Raw genomic sequence first — 15,230 nt, 5'->3', positions numbered from 1 at the left:
CTCACCTCAGCCTCCCAAAGGCGTGGGATTACAGGCTGAGCCACCGAGCCCAGCTGGAATATTTCTTTACATTCTTATTTATTTATTTATTTTAGAGACAAGGTCTCATGATGTTGGAATATTTTTAAAAGGTTTATTAATTTAATTTAATTTAATTTTTCTTGACATGGTCTCATGATGTTGCCCTGGCTAGAGTTCTGGAATCTTGAGTAAATTTTTTCGACTTTCAGAGCTTTGATTTCCAGGCATGTTACGTTGAAGTTAGACCAGGCTTGATGGCTCATGTCTGTAATTCCAGCACTTTGAGAGGTCAAAGCAGGACTATCCCTTGAGCCCAGGAGTTTGAGACTAGCCTGGCAACATAACAAGAGCCTGTCTCTAATCCTACCCTCCTCACCCGCTAAAAGAAAGAAATTATATTAGGCACTTACCTTCTGCAGTTGTTGTGAAGACTAAATGAGTTTATTCATACCAGGGGTACCAAAAAATGTATACACATTTTAAGAGATGTTCTCTATGTATTACTTTTCTAAGTTGAATTGAATTACGGTAGCAATGTGTATAATGATGTTTGCTCAAAAGATGGTGTTAATCAAATGAATGTGAACATCACCATGCATGAGACAGGACAAAGAAAATGGCAGAAGCTTGGTTGTTGTTCGAGGATCGCAAGACTATTTTGACATGGTATTTGAAATTAGAGAATATCGTGGAAGTACAACGACAGTGGAGGTGTGAGTATGCATCAGAATCTCTAACCCGCCTAACAATTATACTCATTCATGATATGTTTGAGATGCATGGTACTGTGTGTGTGATGTGCACAAGAGAAGATCTAGGAGGCCTCACACAACAACAAGTCCTGCAGTAGTTCGCTGTAATCAGAAGTGTCTAGACGCTGATGATAACCACTTTGAGCACCTCTTGTAATTGCAGAAGTCAAGCGTGACTTGGTAGTCATCTTTTGTTATAGGTTTATATTGAGTATTACAATTTTATTTTATTTTATTTTATTTTTGAGTTGAGGTCTTACTCTTTTTTTTTTTTTTTTTTTTGAGTTGGAGTCTCACTCTGTCACCCAGACTGGAGTGCAGTGGCCTCTCCCGGTCACTGCAGCCTCTACCTGCTGGGCTCCAGCGATCCTGCCGCCTCAGCCTTCCGAGTAGCCGGAATTACAGGCATGCGCTACCACACCCGGCTGATTTTTTGGTTTATTGTAGAGATGAGGTCTCGCCAAGTTGCCCAGGCAGGCCTCGAACCTGCAGGCTCAGGCAATCCATTCACCTCAGCCTCCCAAAGGCATGGGATTACAGGCTGAGCCACCGAGCCCGGCGAGGTCTCACTCTTGTCACCCAAGCTGGAGTGCAGTGGCATGCTCACGGCCACCACAGCCTCGTCCTGCTGGGCTAAGGTGATCCTTCCACCTCAACCTTCCAAGTAGCCAGAACTACAGAACGACGCCTGGCTAGTTTTTTGTGATTTATTGTAGAGATGAGGTCTTACCAAGTTGCCCAGGCTGGTCTTAAACCCCTGGACTCAGGCAATGCTCTCGTCTCACCCTCTCAAAGTGCTGGGATTACAGGTTGAGCCACTGTGCCCAGACTAGTATTACAATTTTAATGCAACTTTTTCCTTTCTTAAATTGTATATATATATTTTTTGGCACCCTCTGTATAGGGCTTAAATAAGCCTGATGGTTAAAGCACAATATTAAATATTAGACTGAACTCTCTGAGGAAAGGGATTTTTGCCTTGCATATGTTTATTACATCCCTCACCCTCCTACCCTAGGTAGCACCTAGCTCAATACAAATTGGTGTTGAGGAAATGTAGGATGGAAAAATTAGACTATATGTATCTTATCAGTCTTGGTTCCTAAGCTCTGAAAGCTAATGTGAGTTGGGAGTTTCGAGCACTAATTCTTCTTAAACCTAATAAACAAACTTATTTTTTATGACTAGTTTTCTTAAACATGTAAGCAGCCTTGCACAATAATTTTACCACCTCTTTACATAATGAAGTTTGTTTTTGAGATGGTTGGTTGGGCCCTGGCTTACCAAGGGAGTTGGAATGCTGGCATTTATTGCCTTTGTGAATTCACACTCCATTGTGTGCAAGAATTGTAAATAGAATTAAAACATCTTGGCTTATGTTTTTGTAGGTTATAATATTAGAGAACCAAGTAGTTTCAGTTGTCTTATTAATATCCAGTATGAAAAAACAATCTCTAAGTTAAAATTATAAAAATACTTCCCTTTTCCGAGTATCATTCTATGATGTAACTTCTAAAGTTTGTATATTACATCATTAAAATACACAAATGAGCTGGGCTCAGTGGCTCAGCCTGTAATCCTGCGCCTTTGGGAGGCTGAGGTGAGTGGATTGCCTGGGCCCGTGGGTTCAAGACCTGCCTGGGCAGGCGAGATCTCATCTCTACAATAAATCAAAAAATTAGCCAGGTGTGGTAGTGCGCGCCTGTAATTCCGGCTACTCAGAAGCCTGAGGCGGAAGGATCGCCGGAGCCCAGCAGGTAGAGACTGCGGTGGCCGGGAGCGGCCACTGCACTCCAGTCTGGGCGACAGAGTGAGACTCCAACTAAAAAAAAACAAACAAAAAAACCCACAAATGACACTCATTTTTTAAGAGTATGTACAGAGAAAGCTTCACAACTTGGCGTCATGGTGAACACGGCATTGGGTGTCACCTTGAGTGTAACAGCGTACAGTTAATTATCTAGGAACTTGTGTTACTTCTCCTGTCTCCCCAGCAGAGTCAGGGTAAGAGTGCCTTGGTTCTATTGAGAGGCTAGATTAACTATTCATGAGACTTTGCTGTGGTGTGAAACCTGTAGACAGTTTTCAGGGATTGATCTCATTACATTTCATTGTTAATAGAGGGCAATGGTGGTGAGGCTGAAAATATTAGAGATTTATTTAAACACTCATATTTTCATACTGATATGTTTTTGTATTTAGTTGTTCCTGAAATTCTACACCAAAACACTGGTAACAAATACTGATGGGTGAACTATAAAGTTTTAACGTGTCTCATTCAGCCTCTCTGCTGGGTAATCTGGGACTGGTGAGCAGCAGTCTCTTTCTGCCTTCTTGCTTGCTGGCTTTCTGTTGTCCCCTTTGGGGGCAGGTTTCCCAATTTGGGGAGGGACTGACTCACTTTTCTTGCTATGATTTGGAAATGAACAGCAAACCTTTCCTTTAAAACTAGCATTTCTTTTGGGTTAAAATTGCACTCAGAATAATAATTTTTTTTTTTGAGTTGGAGTCTCACTCCTTCGCCCAGACAGGAGTGCAGTGACATGCACGCTCACGACCGCCCCAGTGTCGACTTTCTGGGCTCCAGCGATCCTTCCGCCTCAGCCTTCTGAGTAGTGGAACTACAGATGTGTGCTACCACGTCCGGCTATTTTTTATTTTATTGTAGAGACGAGGTCTGTCTACATTGCCAGGGCTGGTCTCAAACCCGCGGGCTCAGACAATCCACTTGCCTCGGCCTCCCAAAGTGCTGGGATTACAGACTGAGCCATCAAGCCTGGCCCAGAATAATAATTTTTTTAAATGGCAGAAGGAAAAGCATTTCCGCTCCTAGTCAAAGTTTCTGCTAAGTGGCCATAGCAGCTGCTTTGGAAGTTCTAAATCAGAAATGTAACCACGTAGCCAGCCTTATTCCATCTCCTCCTATCCCTTCATTCTCCTCCACCCCCTGCTCCCACCCCATTGGAGAGTTTGGAGTAAACACATTATAGTTGGTTGGCGCTATGTTCAGGAACACAAAGAATCTTGTTTTGGAATTACAGCAGGAGAAAAGTTGAAACTGGCAAAAGGCTACTTTCAAGGAAGGGGATGAGATTGGAATTTTATCTTGAAAAATTAAATAAAAATCTGAAAGTAAAGATTATTTCATTTAGCAAAATGTAAATTGTAGTGAAAAACACATACTGACTTTTAGAATGAACAAAGAAGATATCAAGTGTTGATTATTCTGGCATACATTTCCCTACTAAGTTGTATAATAACATGATTGGACGTCTGATAGGTTTTAATGTAATCATAATGAAGAGCATTTTTGTAAATTATTTAAGGGCTTTATTATTTTCCCCTCTTTCAGCCTCTGATAATTAAATAATTATCATTCTTGAGGCATCTAGCATATTATTGTCCTTGTTGATTTTTCTTTTCCAGTTACTAACTGTACAGTCTTCTACTGTGTCGTCATTTATCAGTGATTTTGCCTGGGATCCTAGCATTTTTTTGTATCTTTTATCAGATTTGTCAAATGTTGTGTGTTTTACACATTTTCAGTTTTCACCTTGTTCTGGTTTTGCATTTTATTGAATTGTTGGATTTAAGACCATCAATGAGAGACTAACAAAAAAAGATTTTGATGCGTAGGGAGAGAGATTGGTAATGATCAGGGATAATTGTTTGAATGCTCAGTTCATTAATGATCATTTTTGTTTGCACAATTTCTGCTTTTCTGTGTTCTCATAACAGAGAGGACTTAAATAATGAAAATTGAGATAGCAAGGGCTTCCTTTTTAGACTAGACCGGTCTTTCAAGATATTGGTCGGTAGCTCAGAGGACTTGCTTCATTCCTGTCCCTTATGTGCCAGTCTCTTGAGTTTTGAGTGAGAACCTTAATACTTGGCCTTAGATGGTAGTATCTAAGAAGATTGGCATCTGAGCCAGAAAAGTCTCTGCATGTCTTTCATGTTTCGGTGGGAGTTCTTTCAAGATAATCAGAGGCCTATGTTGGAGACACCAAGAAAGGAGGCCATATGCTTGCCTCCTGTGGCAGCAGAACGCGTGAACATGGGAAACAGTGTGGAGAAGCTGTTATTTGGTAGTGACAGGAGGAGTGGAATTGGGTCAGAGAGGTGTGGAAACCCCAGAATGGTGGAGTATTAAAATGGAGAACCATCCCACTGAGTACCTGGTAACAGTTTTGGGAGTTTCCTGCTTTTTCAAGAAGAGTGGTTCTGAGGCCTGCCGAGTTATTTTCCTGTTAACTTTTAGATATAGTCTTGAAATATTGCCCTGTCATCTGAGGTATCTTAGTACATATTTGTTTCCTATTGTCTAAAAGTAGCTCTACATAAATAAGGCAGTAATGAATTTTTAAAAATCCTCCCTATGTACATCTCCAAATAAAATCATTTTTATGGGTGATTATGTAAATAATTTGGCAAGTGAAAGGAAGTTTATTAAATTTGCCAGGATAACTCCCATGGAAAGAGAATTTAGGTAGAACTATTTGCCTGGTTACTATGTTTTTAAAAATTTTCATTTAAAATGTCACAAAATGTCAGGGTCCACATGTAAAAGTTTAGTGATTAAATGACATCGGAGCCAGGTTGGTGGCTCACACCTGTAAGCCCAGCACTTTGAGATACTGAGTCATGAGGATTACTTGAGCCTAAGAGTTCAAGACCAGCGTGGGCAACATAGCGAGACCTCAGCACTACGAAAAAACAAAACTAAATGACTGGGTGTGGCATGCATCTGGAGTTCCAGTTACTCGGGAGGCTGAGGTGGGAGGATTGCTTGAGTTTGGAAGGTCGAGGCTGTAATGAGCTGTGATTGTGCCACTGCATTCCAGGATGGGTGACAGAGTGAGACCCTGACTCAAAAAAAAAAAGATGAAGGACCGTATTTTCACGGCTTTCCTGTGTTATGCTGCCACCGCTCCTAGGATTCTAGGTTGATTGAGTGGCCTGGTTCTGTTGTAGAATGCCCAAATCTTTGAAGCACCTCCTTTATTGGACTTCATTCTGATAAGAGTTATTGGTAATTTACTAGTCCTGGTCAGGTTCTTGGGGACTGGCTTAACTTTGGACTGGTATTCCTAAGTGTTCGAGGAATCTTAAACTTTGGTGTGTTACAGAGTGGAGAGTGGTATGTTAGATAGAGGCCCGTTAACTGAAGAGTTAAACTCTTTGTCTTCATGAGAAATTTTCCTATCTCTAAGACGTGACTAAAAATGAGAATAAAATAGTACAATGAGAAAGGACTGGAGGGTGGATACAAGAGAATAAAGGGGGGAAATCCCGGTAAATTTATTTTATTTTGGGGGATGTGTAAGGTAATAAGAAGAATGTCATGTCACAGATGATTTGTTGTTTTAGTCAAGAAAAGTGATTGGAAGTAATTATTTTAATTGATTGGAGATAGGAAAAGACAGCATTTTAAATGCTGATTTAAAAGAACACTGGAATATTCTGCTTTGGTTGCTGGTGTCCCTGGAAATTTAGCTAAAGGCCTCAGAGAGAAGAATAACCTTTTGGAGAAGTTGAGGAATGTGAGTGTTTTAGTTGTTCATCTTTTTTCTTCTTAGATTTTTCCTTTATAAATTCATGTGGTTCAGCTACATGATCATCTCTGAGGATCCTTTTAGCTTTAAAATTGTTTGGATCTCTGATTAGTTGTATCTGGAAATGTATATTAAGAATTTACTAATTTAACTAGTTAGTAACTTTACCACTAGATTGGCTAGAATGGGATGGGAAGACAGAAAGTATCAACACTGTCTCTGATATACCAGGCTCTCTGTGAATTGAAGTGGTTTGAGGAAACCGTGATGTCATAGGGAGTCAAAGTAATCTATATATTTTAGTAATTCGGTAATGCAAGTGTATGCAACATATAGAGAGGCAGAGGAGGTAGACTTAATTCTGTCTGGGAATGTGTCTTGAAGGAGGTAACATTTGGGACTGAGATTAGAAAAGTGAATTGGGTGTGCAAGGGAGACAAACTGAACCGTGGCAGTCAAGGGAGAGGAAGCTATACATGGAAAGATTTAGTGGAGTAAGAAAGTGTGCTGTGCTTGGGAACCACATAGAATAGAACTCAGTATTTCTGGAGCATAAGATACAGAAAAGAGAGGCAGATGGGAGTGATATCCCAAATCAGACAGGGGTACTGGTTGGATCACTCAAAAATTTCTAGCTTAGTAGGGCAATAGTGCTGCTGTTCACCAACATAGAAGCTATAAAAGGGGCATTATGTTGAGAAGTTGATGAGTTCAGTTTTAGACATTTCGGGGACTGTCTAGTTGAAAATGTAGCCTAGGGGTTGGAGATCCATGCTTATAGGTTGTAAGAGAGTATTGACTGGAGATGCAGATACCAGTCATCATCAGTGCCCTTCCAGTTGATGACAGCAAGGGTGTGGCTAGAAGGATCAGTGAGTGAAAAGGGGATCATACACAGGCATCAACATTTTAAAATCATGTGGAAGAAGATGATCCTGCAGAGGACCCAGAGTTGGGAGGAGAAATAAAAAAATCAAAGCATAAAAACAACAACAAAAAAAAAACCCCAACGTATGTCCTCCTGTAATGTTATTTAGTAGTTAAAAAACAAAATTATAAAAAAATCAAATTAACCATAATTTAAGATATATTTATTCAGCCGGGCTCGGTGGCTCAGCCTGTAATCCCAGCGCTTTGGGAGGCTGAGATGAGTGGATTGCCTGAGCCCGTGGGTTCGAGACCTGCCTGGGCAACTTGGTGAGACCTCATCTCTATAATAAATCAAAAAATCAGCCGGGCGTGGTAGTGCGCACCTGTAGTTCCAGCTACTTGGAAGGCTGAGGTGGAAAGATCGCCGGAGCCCAGCAGGTCGAGGCTGCAGTGGCCGGGAGCAGCCACTTCACTCCATCCAGTCTGGGTGACAGAGTGAGACGCCAACTCAAAAAAAAAAAAAAAAAAGAAAAAGAAAAGATATGTTTATTCAAGTTATACAGGAACCGCTTGCTTATTTTTTGTGAACTAAGGAAGCATGGTCTTCAGGTGGGAAATGGGGAGATGGTAAAGGCTTGATTAAAGGCTAGGAGATGTGGGTGGAGCTGACCAGTGTACTGTCATGCATTTCCAAATTTTGCCCATAGGGAATACATCTATTAAATCATCAGGCTGGTAGACTTTTTTTGTACTCATTGGCCTAAATGTATCAATGGAAACAATGAGTGGTTGAATGAATACGTAATCACAAGGTTATGAGATTGCTGCTTTGGAAGAACCAAGAAGTGGTGAACAAGAGAGTCATTTAGAATTGTGGGGGTGGGGTGTAAGGTTTTAAAGTCTGACTTATAAAAGCAGACTGGATCTCTATATCAGTTCACAGAACAAAATAAATTCTAGAAACGTCCAAGAATTACATGCAAAATACTACTATAAAGCTTATTAGAGGAAATAGGATAAAGATTTAAAAAATTTTGGTGTGAGGAAGACCTTTCTCAATTTAATAGGAAGACTAGAATTTATCAAGGAAAAGATTGGTTGACTCAGTTGCAGAGAAAGTGTTGAGTCTCAGATACTACTTTGGGAGTAATGAAATACAATTGAAAAACAAAGCCAGGTGTGAGGTGGCTCACATCTGCAATCCCAGCATTTTGGGAGGCCAAGGTGGGAAGATTGAGTTCAGTAGTTCACGACTAGCCTGGGCAACATAGTGAGACCTCATCTCTACAAAAAAATAAAAAAATTAACCAGGCATGGTGGCATGTGCCTGGAGTCCCAGCTACTTGGGAAACTGAGGCGGGAGGTTTGTTTGAGCCCAGGAGTTTGAGGCTGTGATGAGCTGTAAGCATGCCATTGCTCTCTAACTTGGGTGACCAAAAAAAAAAAAAAAAGAAAGAAAAATTTAAAAACAACCAACTAATTGAGGTGTAAATATTTGCAGTGTGTATAACAAAGTGCCCTAAACCTGGTCATGGGAGTGAATGATCAGGATATACAGGGGTTCAAGAGACTGGATCAAGGAGACCAAAGTCCTCAGCCAGGGTTTTAAGAAGTTGTATCAGTATGGATATCAAAGTCTCCCAGTTTATGACAGATGTTATGGTGGAATGGAAGTGACTTAAATGACTTCTGGAATTCTTTATGAATGTAGGAAGTATCCAGACCCAATGAATGGTATGGCTAGGGAGGAATAGACAGTAACAAAGGATACAATGCTAACATAGGGTTAGTGAACATTCCTAGGCCTCTTCATCTTTCTGGAGCTATAGACAAATCTGAAGGTCTGGAGATAATGTGAAAATGAAGTAGAAATCTTTTAATATATGTATTGTTGTAATCCTTTTTGGTTTGGAGCTCCCAGAGTTACTAGCCAGAGTGTGATTTATAGCTTGATTTATAGTTTGATTTATAGCTTTCCTAGATTTACAGGGTGGGTATAAACTTCATTGAGAGAGCTGTGTAGTTTAATCTTCGGCCTTTTCATCTTAAGCACACAAATTTATGTAGATATACACAAATTTATGTAGATATACTGAAGTACTTTTTGTCATTTTGGAATTAAAAAATTGCCATGATGAAGATGGATTCAAGTGTAATCTCATTTCTGAAGCAGTTATTTGATAAACTGAGAACAATTCTGTAGGAAGGGAGACTGAGATACAGATTAAGTTAAATCTCCACATTTTTTTTTTTTTTTGAGTTGGAGTCTCACTCTGTCACCCAGACTGGAGTGCAGTGGCCGCTCCCGGCCAGTGCAGCCTTGACCTGCTGGGCTCCGGCAATCCTTCCGCCTCAGCCTTCGAAGTAGCCGGAACTACAGGCGGATGCCACCATGCCTGGCTAATTTTTTGATTTATTGTAGAGATGAGGTCTCACCAAGTTGCCCAGGGGGGTCTCTAACCCTCAGGCACAGGCAATCCACTCACTTCAGCCTCCCAAAGTGCTGGATTACAGGCTGAGCCACCAAGCTCGGCAATTTCCACATACTTATTGTAACACTAAAAAAGGTAAATGGTGAAATTGATTGTAACAGAGAATGCGGATTTAAAGTATGGAAAAGCTGTTTAACATTGGACAGACCTTGTATACTTCATTAACTCACTCAGTAAATACTGAGGGAGCTGTGTCCTTTGTTAGGTACTACATAGCAATAGGCAGAGAGGGCTTACCACATGCTAAAAACAATGCTACTTTACTTTTATGAATTATTTCATTAAATCCTTGTAACAGCCTTTCACTTAGGAATCATTATCCCCATTTTAGAGGAGAGGAGAGAGAGGCTTTAGAAAATTTAAGTAATTTCCCCAAAGTCCTTTAGCTGTTAAAAATGGAGGCGCCTGTTTCTAAGTCCAAGGCAGGGCCGAGCTCTTTAACACACTGATTTAAAATGGGGACAGGGAGGGAGGGGCATTTCTGAGTGTTCACTATGGCATCACGTGCCAGGCTCTGCAGTCCACCCAAGGATCCTCAAGGTAAGTCTCATTGTTACCATCCCGGTTGAAACCACTGTGCTCTGTAAACTCAGTGATCAGGCAGTTTGGCTGCAGGCTGTGGTAGATTCCATTCTCTCATCCTATATTCATGCTGCTTTTATAATGCCCATTGGATGAAGTTATAAGCTTAAACAATTTGGATAAACGCTTATTTTAACAACATCGAGAGGATATTGTGTACAAGTCCATTATATTGTGTATAACTAGTTTTTATTCCTTTTTCTTGTACATCTTCTTATATTCCATCTTGGTTTTTACAGTAAAAATTTTGAAAGATTAAATTTTGCTTTACTTACCCTTAAAAATAAAAAACAAAATGATTGAGATCTATTTTGAAATCTTGAGACTGTTCATAGCATTTTAGTGGCACTGTGTTTATTTTTAATATGTAAACTTTATTATAAAAACATACTTTAATTGAAAAAATCCAGTTGGAAATACTTTTTAGGAATAGGAAAACAGTTTTACATATGAAATAGTCTGAATAAGAGGACCATGTCAGTTTTATTAACTTACAATTGTGTGTCTTAGGTCGGTTGGTATTTTAGAGGAAACGTGTTAGATTTTTTTCTTTTCCCCCTCCCTCTTGTTGTCACCTGCTCTTCCTTTTTAAACCATTATCTCCTTTCTGAATCAGTTTCAGCAATTATCTTTTAATTAAATTGAACTGGCACTTACATTGCTGTTGTAGATGGCATTGTCAGTCCTTTCCTGAAAGGACAAGTATATCATCTCTGCTCGGTAACTGGGTGTTGCTGTTCACTTGTACTGTACTGCGAAGGAGGAGGGGAAAATTAAGGTTTAAAATAAGTCTCTTTCTAGAAGAGTTAGGGACTAGATAGTAAATATATCTTTAAACACAATCAAGAAATTATAACAAAGGTTAAACATTTTTTTGTCTACAAATTGGGGTTCTGGTTTAATATTTCATTCTTAAGTGACAAAAATGATTCACTGAGCCATATTTTTTAGGGCTAGTGAAATAGAAGCAGCCAAGGGTTGCATGTCTGTTTGTTACAGCCTGTAACATTATTAGCCAGGCTTCTCAAATTATTTGGTATATTGAATTTAGACATTAGCATTTCCTGTTTATATTTTTATTTGTGAAATTTTAAATCTTTTTGTAGAGCTATGCTAGTTCTACCTTAAAAAAGAAAACACCCCCTCTGCTTAAAAGAAATGGTACTTCCTGCTTTCATAAACAGTCATGTGCATAGTTTAGCAAGGCCTGATGCCTCTGGAGCTTTTTCCCTTTATAGCACCATTGAATCCCAGTCCTAACAGAAGTACTGCGAATCTTGTGGCCTCATTCTGAACAAAAGGGATTAGGGAAGAAAAATCTCTTGATTTAAGGCTTGAAGGCAAGGGCAGGCAATCTTGGTTGTGAATATTTTCTGATTTTTCCAGAAATCAAGCAGAAGATTGAGCTGCTGATGTCAGTTAACTCTGAGAAGTCGTCCTCTTCAGAAAGGTACAGCTACATCTCTTGCATGAACAATTAATGGTGTAGCATTGCTAAGAAACAAACCAGGACATATTTTTTTTTCCTGTCAAGTTTGCTATATAACGTATTGTCCTGCATGCTGGTATTGTGCTGTATTGAAAATGTGTATTTGGGCAAGCTGTTCTGCTTTTGCAAAGGGTAATTGATTTTTAAAAAAAATAGTGAAGCCTAATCAGCTGCAGCATGCACACCATAACACAGCAGACTGCTAGTTCATGTGTGACAACTGTCGAAGGCTTTAAGAAAAAATTTATCTAAAAAGTAAACAGAGAAAATCTTGCTTTCTTTAAGGAGATCCTGTTAGGTTTTCTTTCTGTATTTTGAGGTTGCTGCTATACAGAATTACCAAGGTTATTTGTAAGATCTAGGTTAAAAATACTTAATTTTTGATTGTAATAAATATTTATTCTTATGTGGGAAGGGAGTGCCATTTGTAAATAGCTTAGGAATTGCAAACCCACAGATTAGTCACATTCTGAAAGAGATATGCTGCTTCTTCAAGTCTGTGCTAGGAAATGGAACAGTCACTGCATGCAGTAATGGTTCATGCCTGCAGGTAAGGACAAAATGACTCAGAAGTATTTTTAAAGCAATTATTTTATCTGTCAATCATATGATTATACCTGTAAGGAGATATTTCATTAAAATAACTATTTGGCCTTATAAAAAGATTTAAGATATTTTTACCTAAAGTCAGAAATAGGGCTATTGTTGCCTATTGATGTGTAAATATTGTATTCACTTCTGTTTATCAAAATTGTATATGCTACATAATGTTTTAAATTGAGATTCTTGGGCATACAGTTGATGCTTATCTTTCTCTTGGTTACCTAATAGTTTTTACTTATTGTTTGATATTTTGTACTTAAGGTATGTAGATTTATGTTTTCTAGGGTTAGTTTTCAGGGTTTTTTTTTGTTTATAGGCTTTACATTTAGGAAAATATTATGGAGAAATAATTTGGTAGTTGAGGAATGATACAGGAAAAGCGCTGAAAAAATATGAGTTGAAGAACCTACCATGGTAAAATGGATTTAATTGAAGTACACTAGTGTATGAAGGACATGATCTGATGGCAAAATGATCATGTAAATCGATTTATTAGTATAATTAGGTGAAAAGCTTTCGGCTATAAACTTAGAGCATCACATTGATGTTGTTACTGCTTTCTTTAGAGACTGAAATTAGAAAAATTTAGAACCATTTGTGTTTATGTAGCTTCTAACTTCTGACTTGTGGCTAACCATTTGATTTTAAGCATACTGTTTGCTGAGACGAAAACAGTGTTCAGCCTTGTGAATATTCTGTCAGTAAAATGGTGGTGAGGGGAAGGGGAGAGGGTGGTGGTATAAATAGTGAATAATTCATGTGTCAACTATAATATTAGAGTTTGTTATTAGAAAGAACACACTTAATGAGATGACAGTAATATTTGTGTTAGCTTTGAGGGAATATCATGGATTATTTGCAGATAATCTGAGGACTGAACAGAAGTGATGAATAGTATTGAGAAACAAGTTGGGAGTGGGTGAGGTTTTCGTGTTAAAATATTTTCTGTAAGAAAAGATATTCTAAAATGTTTTGGTGATTTTGTTACTTATTTATTTATTTGCATATAATTTTAAAGTTTAAGAATTAGCTACTATGCTTATAATTTTATATACAGTTTTACCAGAGATTGTTTAATTTACCTATTATTATTTTGGGGGGTAGTTAGAGATATATTTGACAGTTCTGATACCTTGACTTAATAAGTGATAAATGTAGCTTATGAATCAGCCTACACTTTGCAAACATAGAAGTTATTTCAGTAATGAAAATGTATTAAAAATAGAAGTACTCTTTTTTCTTCTTCCTTTTTTTTATAAGTCATACAATAAGGAATGGTCAAAATTATTTATCTTTTTAATTTGTTTGGAAGAACTTGAAAAATAAGAATCTGAAGTTAAAAAAAAAATTACCGGCCTAGAAACACTATATCCTGTCCAGGAATTTAATACCTTATAGTATCATGTGGCATTACCATCACATTTTTAAATTCCTTGTTCACCAGTCCACCAAAAGTTTTTGCTCTGTTTTTTTTTTTTTTTTTTTTAAGTGACGTTATTGGCTGGAAGCATGGCGCCCTAAGTCATAGAGATATTTGGAATTCACATGTAGTCACTGTTCTCATTTATCTAGTGGTAGAATGGCTGAAGAAATCTGGCTTCTTTCTTTAAGTAGGGGACAAGCTGCTTCGTTGGAAGAAAACCAAAAGTTACAATTCTCCAAATTGATTTTGTTCTTGTGGTATAGAATGATCTTTTGATATTTCAGAAAACTGAGTGGAAAAAAGTACTTCTAAATACGAAATATAATAGAAACTGTGATGTGATGTTTCTAATAATTTTTTCATCTCATATTTTTATCCTACTAAAGGAGAATTGCTAGCCTTGTGAAAGTTTAGTATTGGTTGAATTACTTTTGTTTAGACAATTTTGTAAAATGGGAAAAGCAAACCAAAAAATAAACCTAGATTATTTTTATAGACTCTTGAGACTCCTTCATTGAAAAATACAAATGTGATTTGAAGTAAAATTATAATGGAATTTTTAAGGTTGTTTTGGGGGCTAAATTAGAAAACATGTTATCCTAACAGATCTCAATACCACCTTGAAATTTAAAATTATGTTTTTACCTTTAGTAAAACAGTGGGGAGGTTTGTAGACTATCATTTTATAGGGCAGGTATGGAATACTTCTGTTCAGATTGATTGACTCATAGAACCAAAACTTAGTGGGGTTACAAAAAGTTACAGTTTATTTTTTGATTTTGGGTTTTTGAAGAGAGAAAAATTTCAGCATAATCATTTTAAAAATTAAGAGCAGAGAATGTTATTAAATGTATAAAAAGAGGTATCTGGATGATTAAGAGGAAGATAGAGTCACTGCAAGAGAGTACACTTCTAGAGGTTTTATGAGTGAATCCTACTACAAGTATTTTCTTTCTTTAAATTGAGTGCCTTCTGAATGAATGAATGTGTACATCTTGAATATGATAGAGTTGGTGGTGGGCACAGTGTTACTTCCTTGTCTACTCCCATTTAATGTAATAAAATAAATTGAGACTATTTGATAAAAAACCATGTTTTTGAGCTTTCGTTTCTTCTTTTTGCCCTTTCCTAGCTAGAGTACTCCTGGGACTTATGGGGTAACTTGGGAAGAGTAGCAGCAATAATAACAATAATAACTACAAAAAACATACAGTTGTCTCTCGGATTCCAAGGGGGTTTGATTCCAAGACCCCTACAGATGTCAGAATTCACAGATGCCCAAATCCCTTATATAAATGGTGCAGTATTTGCAAGTAACCTACATACATCCTCCCATATATTTTAAATCGCCTCTGGGTTCTTTATAATAATAATACAATGTAAATGTTATGTAAATAGTTGTTATACTCCTTTTTTTTTTTTTTTTTTGAGTTGGAGTCTCAC

The 15,230-nt window shown here is 37.9% G+C and overlaps 1 protein-coding gene across 10 annotated transcripts in view; it reads left to right on the top strand.

Annotated features, from left to right (window-relative positions):
- Positions 1 to 15,230, top strand: part of SRPK2 (SRSF protein kinase 2) — a 271,418-nt gene that overhangs the window by 105,268 nt on the left and 150,920 nt on the right. For 5 of the 10 annotated variants that reach the window (XM_008071760.2, XM_021719444.1, XM_021719438.1 and 2 more), the window contains one exon: positions 11,659 to 11,722. The exons of 3 other annotated variants lie outside the window; for them this stretch is intronic. In XM_008071760.2, coding sequence (XP_008069951.1) covers positions 11,685 to 11,722 — 38 coding nt within the window. In that variant the 5' untranslated portion in view covers positions 11,659 to 11,684. Of the gene's footprint in view, positions 1 to 11,450; positions 11,723 to 15,230 lie in introns of those variants that run through there. 2 more of the 10 variants (XM_021719442.1, XM_021719441.1) reach the window with 1 other exon arrangement.

Source organism: Carlito syrichta, unplaced genomic scaffold, assembly GCF_000164805.1.
Source record: "Carlito syrichta isolate Samal-C Ts95f unplaced genomic scaffold, Tarsius_syrichta-2.0.1 Scaffold314713, whole genome shotgun sequence".
Lineage (NCBI taxonomy): Eukaryota > Metazoa > Chordata > Mammalia > Primates > Tarsiidae > Carlito > Carlito syrichta.
This window is presented reverse-complemented; position numbering and strand designations above follow the sequence as displayed.